The sequence below is a fragment of the Pristiophorus japonicus genome, chromosome 2 (genome assembly GCF_044704955.1).
Source record: "Pristiophorus japonicus isolate sPriJap1 chromosome 2, sPriJap1.hap1, whole genome shotgun sequence".
Lineage (NCBI taxonomy): Eukaryota > Metazoa > Chordata > Chondrichthyes > Pristiophoridae > Pristiophorus > Pristiophorus japonicus.
The window spans coordinates 220,792,054-220,811,375 of NC_091978.1; the positions used below are offsets into that span (position 1 = coordinate 220,792,054).

General features: G+C 42.7%; 1 protein-coding gene across 1 annotated transcript in view; it reads left to right on the top strand.

The window, feature by feature from the left end:
* Positions 1 to 19,322, top strand: part of wdr1 (WD repeat domain 1) — a 70,499-nt gene that overhangs the window by 2,702 nt on the left and 48,475 nt on the right. The window contains exons 2-3 of the mRNA XM_070870947.1: positions 1,395 to 1,516; positions 1,602 to 1,692. Coding sequence (XP_070727048.1) covers positions 1,395 to 1,516; positions 1,602 to 1,692 — 213 coding nt within the window. The remainder of the gene's footprint in view (positions 1 to 1,394; positions 1,517 to 1,601; positions 1,693 to 19,322) is intronic.

Below are 19,322 nucleotides of genomic sequence, written 5' to 3' on the forward strand. Positions count from 1 at the left end.
ACAGTGCAGCTCACCCTCATTACTGCACTGAAGTGTCAGACTAGATTATTTGTTCCAAGTTTCTGGAGTGGGCCTTGAATCCACAACCTTCTGACTCTGAGGCGCAAGTGCTCTGTATTAGTGCTTCACACAATGAAGTACAGGAACTTTTTATGTAGCAAGAGAGCCATTTTGGACCAACACATCTCAAATAACTGAGATGAGTGACCTGTTTGGCTGAAGTAGGAATGTTTCCAAGGACATGCCAATGTCCTAACTTGCACCAAGTCCCCGTTCACCCATCACCCCTGTGCTTGCTGACCTACATTGGTTCCTGGTTAAGCAATGCCTCGATTTCAAAATTCTCATCCTTGTTTACAAATCCCTCCATGGCTTGGCCCCTCCTTATTTCTGTAATCTCTTTCAGACTCTCAAACCCACGAGATGTCTGCGCTCCTCAAATTCTGCCCTCTTGATCATCCCTGATTCTAACTGCTCAACCATCGGTCGGGCTGTGCTTCAGCTGCCTGGGTCCCAAGCTCTGGAACTCCCTTCCTTAACCTCTCTGCCTCTCTTTCCTCCTTTAAGCCGCTCCTTAAAACCTACCTCTTTGACTAAGCTTTTGGTCATCTGCTGTAATTTCTTACGTGGCTCAGTGTCAAATTTATTTATTTTGTCTTATAACACTGCTGTGAAGTGCCTTGGGATGTTTTACTACATTTAAAGGCACTATATAAATCAAAGTTGTTGTTGACAGCAGAAGAACTCTGCTCTTCTTCAACAGGATCTTTAAGAAGCAAATGGGTCGTTAGTTTAATATCTTGTCTGAGGGGTGACACCTGTAACACTCCTTCTGTTTCATGAGCTCTGACCCAGAGGAAACGGTGGTATCAACTGAACCAAACTGACATGTGATATTTCTCCCTACACTACTTCTGCACAATACTGTTCCTATATAATTTATTCCACGAGTTATGAAGGTCTCCAAACATCTGAACACAGAATCTTGAATTGAGCTGAATTTCAATATTGACTAGCTGAAAGAAATATGCAACTGATGAATTTATATTGTAGAATTTCAAAAATGATGGTTGGTCACATAGTATAGGGCATTTATGTGCCCTATATAGTTGTAGTAATTATTTAAAAGACTTCTTATCCTCTCAATAGCTTGTAGAAACATTTTCTTTCTCCACTGTTGTGATGATCTTAATAGCTTGTGGAATAAATTAAGAATGTCATAGTTTCCTGTTTGTATTTGCCAAACAGTCTAAACTTTCATATTAAAAGACTTCAATTTTGGCATTTCAGATCTAGTAAAGGGTTGTCTTCCAAATTTCCCTTTTTGTTTGCAGAATTTTAAGATGCTGTGCCTTTTTAAAATGTTTACATTTTTCCTTATTATTTCTCAACAGGCAAAGTGTTTGCTAGCCTCCCTCAAGTGGAAAGAGGTGTTTCAAAGGTCATTGGAGGTGATCCTAAAGGAATCAACTTTCTTTACACCAATAGCAAAAGTGTCATCATAAGGAACATTGAGGTAATACATCATTTTTTACTCCTTTAATTTGCAAGTATGTTTATAAATTCAGAATATTAAAAAAAAAACCTTTTTCTTGTTTTAGCATCCAGGAATTGCAGATATATACACTGAGCATGCTCATCAGGTTCAGGTTGCCCAATATGCACCAAGTGGCTATTACATAGCTTCAGGAGGTATGTAAATTGGACTGTACTCAAAACTATGTTTGCACCATTCATTACATGCTGCATCAAGGATTTCTTTCTAGTACTGTATTTAGAAAATGTTTACCATTTGTAGATCAGATCCAAGCTATTGGTTGTAGGGATAATGGTATTTCTAATGTTGTATCCTGCCTTGATGATTCTTTAATTGGAAAGCATAGTTCACAGCCCAAAATTATGTTGCTTAGCTACTTTGTTGCCATCATGTCGTACCTTGATTCCTCTTGATAAGCCTCTATTTGACCAGTGTTTAAAATAATCTTGTATGTCGTAGTTGATGCCTAGTTAATTTGTCTGGAGCATTGTTTTGCAGGGAGACTGTAGAACAGTTTGGAGATCTGATGCTATTGTATAATGTCAAATAATACTCTGGTTTGTTGAATAATTACTGAATAAATTGCATGTGGCACTAAGATTTTGTTGAATGTAGCACATTGTTTCATTATTTAATATACTTTGGGCTTTGTAGGTGTGGCCTTAGAACAGAGCTGAAGGAGAAATCTTCGCAGATATTTTTGTATAATTTAAAAAAAAAGTAAATTGCTATATATCTTGTGTGAAGGGGTGGAAAAATTTGGTGTTTTTTGAATTAGTTGGCCTGCCCTGACACTGCCCACAGAAGGAAACAAATGCGTGTTAAATATTCTTGCCTGTTTTCCTATCTCCATTTTATCTCTCTCTTTATTCTGCATGTATCTCACTGTCTCTAAACAAATGAAATATTTTTAAAAGCCTTGGGGGCGGGCGGGGTTTAATGATAGCACCTCACTCGATCTACATTTTAAAATGGTGCTTCAACTCTGCGAGTGGTGCTAAAAGATCTTGAAATCACATCTTTCCTACAATAAAAGCATTCAAAGTAAATGTAAGACATTGAATTATTTTAAGAATTCTCAAAATAAATAGCCATGCTTGATGGAGCTAAATATTTTTTTTAAAATGGTGGTGCTTTTGGTTGCTAAGTAGATAGAAATCTTTCAGTAAATTGAATCAAGAGCTTTAGATCCATCTTTTGGTCACAAGTTAATTACAGATGAAGATGGCCACTTGACCCATCTTACTTCATCCATCCAGAAAGATCTTAAGATTCAACCCCATTGTAGCATCCATTTGTTTCTTAAATGATTTGAAGGTTTTTGCCTACAAGTAGTGGGTTTTTCTGTTCCATACATTGATCACTCTGAAGAAATTTTTTCTGATATCTCTTGTATTTATCTTTTACTAAACTGAAGATGTATCCCCTTGTTCTACTCTCAATTAACTTTTAAAGTAATATTTTGCATTTACGTTTTCCATTCCCTTAGCTAGCATATATCTCTGTAGGATCACCTCTGCGATGTTCCTTTCCAAGCTGAAAAGCACAAGTTTCCCCAGTCTTTCCTTTTTATAATTCAGACCCTTGACACCAGAGATCAGGCTAATGGCTTTTCTCTGCACTGCCTCCAATAATTCAGGGTGTCCTTTGTTGCTTGACAACCAGAACTGGGCACTGTATTCAAAGTGCGGTCTGATTGGAGCACTCTATGGTTTGATTATTACCTGCTCTGAATTGTGTTCTACTGTTTGGCTCTGTAGTTGAACAATTTATTGGCTTTGTTTGTTGCTCTGCACTAGTTGCATTAAGACTTGTCTCCATTTCATCCATAACTATTTCAACATGATTCATGTCTATTTTTCTTGTGTGCAATATTTCACACTTGCATTAAATGTCATCTGCCATTGTACTGCCCACTTGTATATTTTGTCCAACTCATTGCCTCATCTCTTAGCTGCCTGGTAAAAATCCACTGTCCCTCCTAGTTTGGCACATCTGCAAATATGACCAGTTTCTTGATCCAGGTCATTTATGTAATTTATAAACTGTTGTGGTTCAATGCAGAGCAAAGGGACACTCCACTCAAAATACCCCCAATGCAATTCCTGACAAGCACTCTTGTCCTTTAGCTAGTTTCTTATCTATGACCATGGTTTACCATGAATTCCCACTGCTTTTGAATTTAACTCAGGCTATCTTGTGGAAATTTGTCAAAAGCCTAATCATAGTCAGAAAAATTAAAGTAATTAAATAATTCAATTGAGGGTCATTAAGTTTATAAAAAGGTAAATACATTTTATGAAATCATTTCTGTTGCCTATCTCAGGCCTCGAAAGGGGCTAATAAAGTAAGTTTAACATGTTGATAGTAAAATAGAATATCAGCAGAAAAGTAACGATAAGGACGAGGTAAAGAAATAAAGGACGATATCCGATTTTAAAAACAAGGGCATACAAAGTGGCCAAAACTAGTGGGAGGACAGAAGATTGGGAAGCTTTTAAAAGCCAGCAAAGAATGACTAAAAAAGTGATTAAGAAAGGGAAGATATACTATGAAAGTAAACTAGCACAAAAAATATAAACAGATAGCAAGAGTTTCTATAGGTATATGAAGAGAAAGAGTGGCTAAAGTAAATGTTGGTCCCTTGGAGGACGAGACCAGGGAATTAGTAATGGGGACCATGGAGATGACATAAACTCTGAACAAATATTTTGTATCAGTATTTACAGTAGAGGACACTAAAATTATCCCAACAGTGGATAGTAAAGGGGCTATGGGGAGGGAGGGGGGAGGGGGGAGGGAGCAGAACTTAACACAATCACAATCACCAAGAAGTGGTACTCTAAGATAATGGGATTAAAGTCAGATAACTCCCCTGGACCTGATGGCTTGCTTCCTAGGGTCGTAAGAGAAATAGCAGCAGGAATTGTGGATGCATTGGTTGTAATTTACCAAAATTCTCTGGATTCTGAGGAGGTCTAAGCAGATTGGAAAACTGCAAATGTCATGCCCCTATTCAAAAAAAGGAGGCAGATAAAAAGCAGGAAACTATAGACCAGTTAGCCTAACATCTGTGGTTGGGAATATGTTGGAGTCCATTATTAAAGAAGCAGTATCAGGACATTTGGAAAAGCAAAATTTGGTCAGGCAGAGTCAGCATGGATTTATGAAGGGGAAGTCATGTTTGACAAATTTGCTGGAATTCCTTGAGGATGTAACGAACAGGGTGGATAAAGGAGAACCAGTGAATGTGGTGTATTTGGACTTCCAGAAGGCATTTGATAAGGTGCGACAGAAAAGGTTACTGCACAAGATAGAAGTTCACCAGGTTGGGGGTAATATGTTAGCATGGATAGAAGATTGGCTAACAAACAGAAAACAGAGTTGGGATAAATGGTTCATTCTCTGGTTGGCAATCAGTAACAAGTGGGGTGCCGCAGGGATCAGTGCTCGGACCCCAACTATTTACAATCTATATTAACGACTTGAAAGAAGGGACTGAGTGTAACATAGCCAAGTTTGCTTTTCCTCTCATCTTTTACTTCAGCAATGTGTGAGGAGGACATAAAAAAGCTGCAAAAGGACATAGACAAGTTAAGTGAGTGGGCAAAAATTTGGCAGATGGAGTATAATGTTGAAAAGTGTGAGGTCATGCACTTTGGCAGAAAAAAATCAAAGAGCAAGTTATTATTTAAATGGAGAAAGATTGCAAAGTGCTGCAATACAGCGGGACCTGGGGGTATTTGTGCATGAAACACAGGAGGATAGTTTACAGGTACAGCAAGTGATCAGGAAGGCCAATGGAACCTTGTTGCAAAGGGGATGGAGTATAAAAGCAGGGAAGTCTTGTTATAGCTGTACAGGGTATTGGTGATGCCACACCTAGAATACTTCGTGCAGTTTTGGTTTCCATATTTACGAAAGGATATGCTTGCTTTGGAGGCAGTTCAGAGAAGGTTCACTAGGTTGATTCTGGGGTTGAGGGGGTTGACTTATGAGGGAAGGTTGAGGAGGTTGGGCCTCTACTCCAAAGGCATTCAGAAGAATGAGAGGTGATCTTATCGAAACGTATAAGATTATGAGGAGGCTTGACAAGGTGGATGCAGAGAGGATGTTTCCACTGGTGGGGGAGACTAGAACTAGAGGGCATGATCTTAGAATAAGGGGCTGCCCATTTAGAACTGAGATGAGGAGAAATTTCTTCTGAGGGTTGTGAATCTGGAATTTGCTGCCTCAGAGCTGTGGAAGCTGGGACATTAAATAAATTTAAGACAGATAGACAGTTTCTTAAACGATAAGGGGATAAGCGGTTATGGGGAGCGGGCAGGGAACTGGAGCTGAGTCAATGATCAGATCAGCCATGATCTTATTGAATGGTGGAGCAGGCTCGAGGGCCGTACGGCCTACTGCTCCTATTTCTTATGTTCTTATGTAAAGATGGTTAGTATAACCAGTATAAACTACAGGCATGATTAAAGGCAGGTATAAGTATGGGGGAGGAGGACAGGTAGAACAGAAATATTGACAGCCAAAATAGCCTGTAAGGGAAAAAACTACTCTGGGAAATTCCTCTCTGACCCCTTGAAGTGATCAAAACCAGTTCAGGAGATCGTATGTCCATGTGTTTATTTCTTAATCCACTTGCCTTCTGAACTCTGCCCCAATCAAAATCAGGTCCAGCTCCCTCCTTGAAGGCATGTACAGAGTCAGCACACACTGCTAATGCATGCCAGAGGCTCACTATTCTCTGGGAAAAGGACCACCTAATATCGAATGACCCGTGGTCCTTCCCACTCAAGCAAACTGGAATAATTTAACAGTAGGCATGCTATCCAGCTCTTGCATTATTTTATAAACCTCTATCGGGTCGCCTGTAAGTCTAAGTTGCCCTAGAATAATAGACCCAGCTCTTTACGCCTATATGAGTAACTAAGGTTGTTAAAGCTAGAAATCATTCTTGTGGCTCTTCTCTGAAACTTTTCCAAAGCCACTATATAACCCACCATGAGAGGGGACCAAAACTCGGTGCAGTACTCCAGAATCGGGGGTCTGGAATCTTTGCATAATATGCTGTTGTACTTGCATAAAAAATCTTAAAGCAAACAATAGCTAGGCAAACCAAACCTAGATAAATAAGAGTGCAAGTCCTCGGAAATTATAATTAATTTGTACGAAGCATTGGTTCGCCACCACCTAGGGTTACATGTGTAATCTTGGGAACCATATAATGGGGGAGGGGCAGGCATCCTGGCATTGGAAATGGTATAAGGAGGATTAGCTAAATTGATAAATGGGACTAGAATCCTGTGCTCTGAAGAAGGGCTACATGTACCAGAGATGCTTCCATTGGATAAAAGAGTTCTTAAGATCTTTAAAGGGAGTGGATTAGCTGCCAGAGACATGTTCAGTATTAATGTAAATTCTAGGACAAAGCTTAGTTGAGAAGGTAAATTCACACAAGGGAGGCGATAATCTAGTACCCAGGGATCAGAGGCACCAAAGAATTTTACAAATTTCAGGCACATATTACATTTTTGGCAGACATGTCTATCAAATGGAGTAGGAAATAATGTGACTAGGACTAGTCTGAGGGATAGAGAGAAACTGTTTCCTCTGGTGGGGGAATCCAGAACAAAGGGGCCTAATCTTAAAATGAGTGCTAGGGCAGTTGGGAGTGAAATCGGGAAGCACTTTTTCCACAGATCGTGGAAAAATTGGAAAACTCTCCCCAAAAGGCTGTGGATGCTGGGTCAATTGAAATTTCCAAGACTGAGATCAATAGATTGTTGTTGGTAAGGGTATCCAGGGATATGGAGAGAATGCAAGTTAATGGAGTTGGCGTACAGATCAACCATGATTTAATTGAATGATGGCACGGATGCAGGAGATTGAACAGGAGTGATCATTTTGGATTTAAAACAAAACTCGGCAAAACTTCATTTCTTTAATTTAGTTTAGGTTGTATGGGTGTATACTTGTCTCTTCATGCCGGAAAGGAGATCTGAGAACACTGGAGACAGGAATTGTCCCCATGCAGTTAGAAGAAAAGTCTCAATCTTCGGCCATAATTTGTTGTAGGAGTGAAACTAGCAGCATCCACTATTTAGTTAGACTTCCTCTTGCATGTTTAGGTTTTAAAACATTTTGTGTGGCAAATTGCTGAACGTGCGAGGTGTTAACGTCAGTGAGGGAGACTACGACTCATTGACCTGAGTGAACAGGGCAAGCAACTGTGTATCTTCTTAAATAATCAGATTGAAGGATTGAGAAATAACCAGCACAATGACTGTGACGGAAGTGTAGATCAGAGTGGTTGAATTCAATGCCAAATCAGGTACAGAAAGAGATCCAAATCAGGTACAGAAAGAGAAATAAAACGAGGGGAAGAAAGATTGGATTAAGAGAGAAAAAAAGATAGGAAAAGTTTTAATTAAAAATTTACATTTTAAAAATGTAAATCAATTAAAACCTAAAGGAATGATACTCCACACTTGTAATACAGTTGCACCTGTCCAGTTCGGCACCCTTGGGACCTCACCAGAGAATTTTCTGGACTATGGGAGGTCACGCTGACCCTAGCGTTGTCAGCAGTGCCCTAGACTTGCTGGGTACTGCTGACAATGACCCGGCCTCATTCTGTGCATGCGCTGCGCAGAAGCCTACTGCGCAGCATTTCTCAGGCCCAGTTTCGGCACCTCAGTCAGCTGCCTAGCTCCCTCTCCGACCCGACCAAGGATGGAGCAGGAGGAGGAGCAGCCGCCAGCCCCAGGGCACAGAACGAGTCACGACCCCCTGCCGGGATGTTGCCGGACCAAAGAGTCTTGAACTGGAGAGGTACAACCTCTAGTTAATTTTTAATGCTATTAATTGGCTGTAATTAACACTTGGCTGGGACTAGCTGAGGTGCTCTTGCAGAGAGCCGGCATGGGTTCGAATGGCCGCCATCTGTGCAGTAACCATTCTATGATTCTTCTGTCATTAAAATAATCTCTTTCAGCTAATCCTGGTTTCATTAGATATGCACAGACCTTAATTGGCTCCTTGTGTCACTTCAAGCCAGCTTTAACTTTCTGTGGCAAGTTTAGTTCATATCTACTACACAAGTACAGCAACTTTATGCCATTCAATGCATTTCCATGGTAAGCTGGACAGTGAGATGCTGTTTTCACAAAGCATCTTAAACAGTAGCTTTTGGATTTCCACGCATCTGCCCTTGCCTGAAGTTGCTGTAGCATTTGCTCATAAAAATGGTGCGCACCAGTAGCCTCGCTGTTATTTTGACAGCAAATTATTGGCCTATGTGACTTTTGGGAAACCTGGATAGGCAAGTCTCAATTTTTAGATGAAATCAGTTTTTCTGAAAATGAACCTTCTTTGCAGGTTGATCAGATTCTTATCTCCACATGTAGCTCTGGATTGACTTAAGGCAGTCTAAAATCATGTGACCCACAGTAACCAATGAGATTTGAATGCCTTTCTTATAGTGAGGCCACATAGTGGTCCAGCAGTGAAGCAGAAACCTGACTTGTATTTTCATTAGGGATAGATTTGATGCTTAAATTGAGCATAATTTTTATGAAGGTATATATTGTTTTTGGGTGGAATGTGTTGAATAAAATTCAACCTGACAGACCTTTCCCGCTTAGGCTACTGGCTAATCCACCAGTATTTAGGGAGTTTCAATGCCTTTTTGCTTTTTTGGTGTGCTGTGGCTCAGAGTGGGTTCAAGTCCCACTCCAGACAATTTAAGCAGAAAAATACTAGGTTGACACCCAAGTGCAGTATTGGGGGAGTGCAGCACTGTGGAAGGTGCCATCTTTTGTAGAATAATAGAAATTTACTGCACAGATGGAGGCCATTCGGCCCAGCGTGTCCCCACCGGCCGAAAAAGAGCTATCCAGCCTAATCCCATTTTCCAGCTCTTGGTCCGTAGCCTTGTAGGTTGCTGCACGTCAAGTGCATAGCCAAATACTTCTTAAATGTGGTGAGGGTTTCTTCCTCTACCACCCTTTCAGGCAATGAGTTCCAGACCCCACTCTGGGTGAAAACAGTTCTCCTCAAATCCCCTCATCATTCTACCAATTACTTTAAATCTATGCCCCCTGGTTATTGACCTCTGATATGGGAAATAGGTCCTTCCCATCCACTCTATCTAGGCGCCTCATAATTTTGTACACTTCAATCAAGTATCCTTTCAGCCTCCTGTACCAAAGAAAACAACCCCAGCCTATCCGATCTTTACTCGTAGCTAAAATTCTCCAGTCCTTTCAAAATCCTCACACATCTCCTCTGTACCTGCTCTAGTGCAATCGCATCTTTCCTGTAATGTGACCAGAACTGTACGCCGTACTCTAGCTGTGGCCAAACTAGTGTTTTATATAGTTAAATATAACCTTTATTTTCTTCTATTCTATGCATTGGCTAATAAAGAAAAGTAGCCTTCTTAACCACTTTGAATACCTGGCCTGCTACCTTCAGGGATTTCAATGGGTATAACTCAAAGGTCTCTGTTCCTGTACACTTCTCGGTATCCTACCATTTATTGTGTATTCCCTTGCTTTGTTAGTCTTCCCCAAATGCATTACCCCACACTTCTCTGGATTGAATACCATTTGCCACTTTTTTGCCCACCTCTCCAGTCCATTTTGCCACTTTCCCTTGGATCCCATGGGCCTTTACTTTTCTGAGCAGTCTGCAATATGGGACCTTATCAAAAGCCTTGCTACAATCTATATAGACTACATCAAACACGCTAACCTCATCGACTTGCTTTATCACCTCAAAAAATGCAATCAAGTTAGTCAGACATGACTTTCCCTTAACAAATCTATGCTGACTGTCCTTGATTAATCAGTGCCTTTCTAAATGACGATTAATACTGTCCCTCAGAATTTCTAACAATAATTTGCTTACCACCGAGGTTAGGCTGTGTCAAAATCTCGACCTCCGAAAAGAATGACTCCGACACTTACAGCTCCGGTAGAAGTTTCTTTAATTTACTTGCTAGCAAGGGGTAGATTACACTCAGTCAAGGGCTAAGTGAACACCTCCGAAATGGTTCAGTTTAACAAGATATTTATACAGTAAAACCAAAGTTATGGCCTCTCCCTGTGTATTGCTCTGTCTCACAGTCAGTGAATACAGATAAAGAGTTAATTACTATATCCTGGTCCTGACATGGTATCCAGATATTTCCTTTTGTCAGGGTTATCAGAAAGCCAAATGGCCATTACTCCATGAGTCATAGGTAATGGGCTATCACCTGTCTTGTATTGTGTCAGGATTGTTCCAATTTCCTGGTCAGTTTATCTGTTTGCATCAAATGGATGAGGTCTCTGGAAGAGATAATGGCTAGAAGATAAGGGTGGGGTGACATGGAACTCCTGTAGTGTAGACAATAGGAGAGCACCATGGGGGGTTACTTGTCTCAGCATGACTTGTCTCCTAGCTGTCTGATGGCCATCAACCATCTCAAACCAGGTTTAGCTGTTTATGCAAGCTGACTGCTAAAATGCAGAAAGTTCTGGAAGGGCCAGGACTCCATTTTAATCAAAAGGCACACAAATACCGTATGGTATCGGCTTAGATAAAAATACATTTCCACATTCCCCCATTTTGTCCTTCACAAGGACAACTCAATCCATTCTGATCTTGTACAGTCTCTCCATTTCCATTTCCACACAAGAGCCTTCAGCAGTTGTTGCTACCATAACTCTAGCCGTGGTCTCGGTAGGTAACATAGTTTCTCCCACCCTGGCACAGCAACACTTAATGACGACAAATAATAGATACAGGGCGAAGACTATCAGCAGGAATATGATCAAACCCTGTACCACAGATTTCCCCAGGGCTCCCAACCATCCTGATGCCCAACCCCACAAGGTGATACCGTCCTGGCCAACTGTCTGTTTATACTCTATTACCTTTTTCCTGATGTTTTCAGCTAGACTGCCGATATCTTCTGATTTATCTGGGATATACGTACAGCATTCTTCACCTATTAATGCGCATGTTCCTCCCTCCTTGGCTAGGAGATAATCTAAGGCCATACGATTTTGGAGAGCCACTGTTCGAATAGCTACCATTTCGTCAGGCTTGGGAAGTTGCGTTGGCTACTGATTCCACTAAGTTAGCCAGTTCCCGTAACTGCCATTCGGTCGATGCTATTCCATAGGGTGGCACCATTACCTTGAATATTCCGTTTAGCCACATCAAATCCCGTTTAAATCTATGACTTCCATAGACCTCCCTTAGAGTCCTTACTGATCTGATAAGGGACACCACATATCCTAAGTAACAGGACCCTGTCCAGTTGGCTGGTAACCATGGGTAGGCTTTATGGCCACAAATAAAGTAGGTGCAATTATAGGGCGTCAGCTCCTGGTCCTTTTGCACTATCCCTACTCGAGTGGTCTCACCTTCCCACCCTTCACCTGGGGCTTTGTTATGGACCGTTGTCCAGCCAACGGTTGCTATCTTTCTCTCAGTGGGATTAGTTGTGGCTTGCCATTTAATCATTTGGGAACACTTGCTGCGTCCCATTTCTGGTCCTTTAGTCTCATTACTCACTAGGCATATTATACCTTCAGGATTTCCTATTCTGGGAGTAATGCTTAGGAAGGGAGGCTGATGGTTATTATCATAATTGGGCTGGTACCATCCCTGGAAGGCTGTAAGTTTATACCCTGCCGACCTCCATTCTGTTTGCTCCTTCGTTTCTGGCCCCTTAGTTAGTTTTGTCCTGTTTTGCACTGTCAACCATTCTACCATTTCTGATTCGTTAAAGGGGACAGATCTCAGGGGAATACCCCCCCTGGAGTGGACAGGTACATGGGAACATATCCAACAACTCGACAAGTTTCTTTCTTGAGCATACCTATGACTCAGTGCCATAAATACGTTTACGTGCAATTCCCTTCGGTGGCGGGTCTGTACCCCTGGTGTATTCAATAATGTGAAGTAAAACCCTGTCAAGCCCAGCACCATCAGTCCCCATAGTCCATACAGTTCCTTATTCAGTCTTCCTTTTTCTGTTCCTCTGATTCCTTCGTCCCTTCCTCCTGGTCGGGTGCCCGTTTGCAATGGGATGCGTGGATCCATGTTGGTCTTTCCTTTACCTTGATTGCAGTATTGGTCGCCAGCAAGACCTGGTATGGTCCTTCGAATCTTGGCTGTAGACTGCTTTTTCTTTTAAAAATCTTGATGTAAACGAATTCCCCTGGCTCCAGGTTATGACACTTCCCTTCCGCTGGCTTGACTTGGGCTTCCTTTACCTGTGAATGAAAGCTGGAAATACATTTGGTTAGTGCAATACAATAATTCAACATATTTTCCTCCATTTTTGTGGATGTCCATTTGTTTTGCAGTAAATGGTGCTGTAAAAGGTAGTCGTTGGGGACGTCCCATAACTATCTCATGCGGTGACAGGCCTGTTGTTCTGTTGGTTGCAGATCGCATTACCATCAAAGCTAAGGGCAGCAGTTCTGTCCATTTCAGTCCAGTGTCATTGCATAGTTTTGCCAGCTTATTTTTAAGCATTCCATTATATCTTTCAACAAGTCCAGCTGATTGTGGATGATAACTGCAATGAAAACGTTGATTAATCTGCAAAGCTTTACACATTTCTCTTATAACAGTTCCCGTGAAATGTGACCCGTTATCACTAGAAAGCTTAGCAGGGATTCCGAAGCGCGGTACAATTTATTTTAACAAACATTTAGCAACAGTAGTGGCATCGGCCTTTTTACATGGAAAGGCTTCAATCCATCTAGAGAGCACATCTACAATAACTAATACATACTTGAATCCCATACACATAGGTAATTCAATAAAATCCATTTGTAAATGTACAAAAGGCCCGACTGGATTTGGGTGGGAGGCAGATTCTACTTTTTCGTCTTACCCAGATTCATTGTCTGACAGGTAACACAATTTTCACAGATTTGTTTTGCAATTGCCGAAATACCTGGTGCATACCAAGTTGCCAAAATATAATCTGCCAATCCCCCTTTGCCTGCATGTGTGAATGTATGAACACATCGGGCAATCCATGGAAGTAAGGATCTAGGGGCCACCACGCGGCCGTCATGGTGAACCCATATTCCTTCTGGATTTTTATAACATTGATCCTTCGTCCAGGTCACCACCTCCTCCGTACTGGCCTGTGTCTGAAAGGCCAGCACGTCATTAATAGTGGGTGGCGGGTCTGAGCAATTATTTTTCCTTAGTGGGAACAATGACACCTGCATCCCCCCTTTCGACAGAGCTGCTGACTTAGCTGCATTATCAGCTCTGGCATTCCCAAGTGCCACCTCATTCGACTGGCCTGTATGTGCTTGGCATTTGATAATGGCAAGTTTCAAAGGGCATTGAATGGCTCGCAGGAGATTTTCCACTTGTTCTGCATTTTTGATAGGGGTTCCTGAAGAAGTCAGGTACCCGCGAATCTTCCAAATTTGTCCATAGTCATGTGATACCCCAAAAGCATACCTGGAGTCAGTGTAGATATTAACTCTGTCCTTCAGCCAGAATGCAGGCTCGAGTTAACGCAAACAATTCGGCTTGTTGGGCTGAAAAGGAGTCTGGAAGAGAGGCTGTTTCGACAACATTAAACTGAGTTACAATTGCATAAACCGCTCTAGGTTGGCCCCTATCATTTCGTAAGGCTGATCCGTCAACATAGTACACTAGATCAGGGTTACACATTGGTACATCTGTCAGATTGATACGTGGTTTAGTCACTAATTCGGTTACCATTTCACATGAATGGGGTTCGCCGTCGTCTTCCGTGGGGAGTAGAGTGGCTGGATTTAAGGTAGTGAGTGCATCTTTTGATGATAAGGTTCGGATTTGATAACAGTTCGACCTCGTATTTAGTGGTTCTTGCGGAGGTTAGGTGTTGGGTGGCACATTTAGTAAGTAAAATCTCGACAGAGTGTGGGATATACAAAATGGTCTGATGATTTAGAGTTATTGTCTGAGCCTGTTGCATAGCATAATAAGCTGCTGCCAACGAAGGAAGACATCCTGGTAGTCCGCGTGCCACTGGGTCTAGTTGGGTACTGAAATATGCTACCGGTCGCTGCCTGTCCCCATGTAACTGAGTCAAAACAGATTGTGCAAAACCCGACTTGTGATGCACAAATAAGTTGAATAGCTTAGTGTAATCTGGTAATCCCAAGGCGGGTGCTGAAGTGAGGGACTGTTTAAGGTTCTGGAAAGCATTCCGGGATACCTCATTCCAAATCAACTTCTCTGGTAGTGCGGGCATGGACATGTCTAACAGTGGTCTAACGATCTCGGAATAACTCATAACCCATTGCCGGCAGTATCCTGTCATGCCGAGGAGGTGTTTCATTTCTCTCTTGGTTACTGGTAGTGGGGCAGAGCAGATTGCTTTTACTCGGTCTTGTGTCAATTGTCTCGTATCTCTGACCAATTCGTGCCCTAGATACCGAACCTTTTCTGAGACAAATTGTAACTTTGCCTTTGATACCTTGTGTCCTTTCGAGGCCAGAGCTTTTAATAACACAAGGGAGTCCGTTTCGCAGGCCAATTTGGAGGGTGAGGCGAGCAATAAGTCGTCAACATACTGCAAGTGTAGAACCTGCTGGTAAAATTACATCTTCCAGATCCCTCTTTAGGCATTGTGAGAATATGGTAGGGCTCTCGGTAAATCCCTGCGGGAGTCTTGTCCACGTATATTGGCGTCCTTTATACGTGAAGGCAAACAGGAATTGGGACTCTGGGTGAATGGGTATTGAGAAAAATGCTGAACACAGATCAACTACTGTGTAATACGTTGATGATGTCGGAATACTGGCAAGTATAATTGCCGGGTTGGGTACCACTGGATAAGTTGGGAATACCGAATGATTCACGGCTCGTAGGTCTTGGACAAATCTCCATTTGTCACTATTGGGCTTCTGCACCGGAAAGATCGGTGTGTTACATGGACTTCTAGTTGGAACGATTACTCCCTGGGCCAGCAGGGACTTAATGACTGGCTCAATACCTTGTTCCGTGGCTGGGGACAAGGGGTATTGGGGCGTCTTGGGGAGCGGGGCGGTTGAATTGATCGCTACCTTATAGGGTTGTGCAGTGAGCATCCTTCCTACTTCATTAGCGTGTGTAGACCATAGTTGTTCTGGAACTTTAGCAAGAAGCTCTGCTGTGCTTTGTCGTACTGGGAAGCTAGTGGCTGAGAGCATCCTTTCTTCTAAGACAGCATCGAAGTATATTTTCCCATTCAACTTGATAGAATAGCCTCCCCCCCTTTCATGTTGCCCCAAAGTTCCATTACGTGTGTGCCATTCCTCTTGTACTGGGGATCCTTGCATTCTTTTAACCATTCGTCCTAAATCCTGGGGTTTATGTGTGCCTGCAACCGCAAGGGTGCAGTGTGGAACGCTCCCTTTAACCCTAAACAAGCTCTGACTGGGAGGATAATTCAACCCCTGCCACTATCCCTTCGGGTCCGATAAAGATTTTTTCAATCATCAATTGATGTTTCTGGTGCAGGAATGGTTGATAAAAGATTTGTGCTGTAGCGTCTGATCCCGTGTTGTCACAATATGCTGTGCAGTGTAATGTTTCGTACCAATTTCCCAAGGTTTGAGATTTGAGGTAGTCTGTGATTAACCTTGTTACACACCAATATGAACCAACCAAATAGGATAGGGTTTTGCTTAGTGTGGGGTCCAAATATTTCCAGGCATACAATATGGGAGTTGTGGGTTGAAGTAGTGGATATGCACCACATTTATCTATGGGGACTCGAACCTCCATACCAGCTGGGGAACAGAGGATCGTGGCATTCATTTTACATAACAGGTCACATCCACACAGATTCACTGGAACCTCCTTAGACAGTAGGAATGAATGATTATCTTCGTAATCCTCTAATTGTACACTGATAGGGTTGGAGAAAAACATTTGCTGTGCGTGTCCAGATAGTCCAATCACTGAGGTTTGATTAGTGGAAGTGGGAATTCCCCTTGTATCTTCCCTTGAAAGGACCGAATAGGTGGCACCAGTATCCACTAGGAATGGGATATCCTTTCCTTGTATTCGTATTTTTACTTCAGGTTCTCCTATGGCATTTAACGAAACGACGGGTAGCTGTTTGTTCGCAGCACTCGGGTCTGGGATTGGGCGTCATTGATCATTATACGGGCAATTTGGTGGTTGGCCGAATTGCTTTTGATTCTGTGATCCAAATGGATCTTGCACAGAGAAATTAGTCTGAGGTCTAGCATGTACCTGGACTTGGGTCGCATACGGGTTGGGTTCTGAAGGGGGAGGGTGTGCTCTATTACCTGCCTGTTGAGTCCAATCATGATTTGGTTGTTGCTGTTTTGCCCGGCAAGTTCTAGCCCAGTGTCCAATCTGACCACAATTGTGACAGGTATCATATTGTTCCTGCCCTGCACCTCCTCTCCCTCTTCCCCTGTAATATCCTCCTCTGGCTCGCCCTCTTCCTCTACCCTGGGGGGGGGGGCGTAGGACGGTGTCACCGGGGTGGGTGTTATTGGAGCTGCTTGTCCTACAAACATGGTGACCTTGCTTCTAGATTCTCTATTTCGCTCTTGTATGTCCTTTAACATAGATACAACCTTGGATAGCGATTCCTGTCGCCATCCGAGACAAACTAGTTTAAAGGGATCTCTGAGTTCGGGTCGTAGCCCGTTTACCACGGCGCTGATCATAGGAGCTTCTACCTCCTCCATTTTCATGCCTGAACATTGGTTCATGATCTCTCGCACTCTTTCTACATAATCCTCAACATCCTCCTCCTTTCTTTGTGTAGTTTCCATAATTTTGGACCAATTCGTTTTCCTCGGGAACACCGAATGTAAGGCTTCCCAACATCTTCCCCAGAACCCCTCTCCTGGCTTCGTGCTGGGATCTGCATCTGGAGCCTCTCGATGGGTTTTAAAATCTTTGAATTTTATCTCAAATTTTGTGTCCTTTAACCATGCTTTCAGTAAGATTTGACCATCTAATATACTGGGTTCGTGGCACAAGATGATTACTTTTAACTGGTCTATGGCCTTTTCAATATTGGTTTTGGGGTCTGCCAATCCTTCCACAATTATTCTTAATTCACTTGGTGACCATGGTCGATAAATAGGGACTGGAGCCCCCCCAGAGAGTGGACTGGGAAAAAGTCTTTCTGGGTATGCAGATGATGATGGCTCCAGGGCAACGGGCTCTGGTCCACGGGTAAGACTTCGTGTGCCCCCTGCAGGGCCGTCACGGTATTGATTCCCTTGTGACTGACTTATATTTCCTGCAGCCGCACCTGTATTGGTGGGAGCGGGTGTTATCCCGTTTCCCTGTACTCCGGCCCGAGGATCGTCTCCTCCTTGGCCTGGAGCACCCCCTGGGGATGGAACATACAGCGGTGGTCGATGGCTGTAGGGAGTCCAATCCTCATCCCAGTCCTCATCCTCATCCTTATCCCAACCCTCAGGGGCCCTAGGTGAGTGTGCCTTTGTCTCTTTAGCAACCATAACGGATGGGTGTTTGTTATGTCGAGGGCGATTCACCTGCTCTACCCGTTCATCCCCCTGCTTTCTCCCTCTAGTACACTGCTTGCTAACTCTTAGGCTCTTCTCGTGTCGTTCCTCAGCTTCCCTTTTCCAATCTCCAAACGCTGACCAATTCACTTTTTTTTTTCCTCTTCTACCTGGGTCTCTGTCTATAAGGCATTCTTCTAGACAGGTTATTCTCTCTAAATGAATGAACCATCGGGTGGAAAGGGCCTGTTTTCACCCTTAGTCCATTTTACCCATTCTCTTAGGTGGTCAATTGAAGACTGACCACAATTTTGGAGCATAAAATGGGCTGGGGTCCCTTTTGGTGGTGGTTTACTTGCTCCAGCCCCCATTCTGGATGATTTAAGATTTTTCCACAGTTTCTGATCTCTCAATCCTTTCGGCCAACCGAGTTCTCTACGCCCACTTCACCTGGCCGTTACGTGGCCTGAAAAGGCTCTTAATTCGGGCTCAGTCTGGGTGTGTGAGATATGTTGGCACGAACCAATCGTAGTTGATCAATCAGTTACTGTTTCTTTTCCTAATCAATCCTTGGTTTTTTTTTTCCGAATCACAACTTTCCCTAGTGACTCTTCCCGTTTCTCTAATGGCAATGACTCACAAAGGTATTGCACACGACAGTAATACAAGGACAACAAACAATATTCCTGCGAGTACACAAATCATAACCTCTAAACAAATTCTCAGTCTGCGTTGTACGCCACTACAGACCGAGTCCTTAACTTATCCTAATAAAAACTGATAAAACTTAAGGTTCCGTACCCAAACTTTGATCGATTGCGCTTTCTTTTTTTTTTCTGTACTCTTATCACATAAGAACCTTCGATCGATTAGCGCTTTCCTTTTTTTTTAATAGTCTTATCACATAAGAACCCCTTCCGAATTAAAAACAATAAAAATCTTATCACAAGAACCTGGAACCCTTTTCGATCGACTAGCGCTCCCTTACCTACTGAAACCTTCCCCGGGCTGTCTCGGTTTTTTTCCAGAACCTGTTCTCTTCAGCTGGCGAGCTGAGAAAGAAATGGTTATAAAAAATACCTTTAACTTTTAAATGCCGAGCCTTGTAGATGCAGTACCTCCGCTGTGGACAACAGATTACATATGCGATTCAACAGTGAAGAAACCTCTTGTGAGCAAAAGGCTCACCTTGTTTGGCCACTGAAGCCTTTCACTGGAGAGGCACTATGCCTGTATCCGTTTTACTCACAGGACAGAGAGTATGC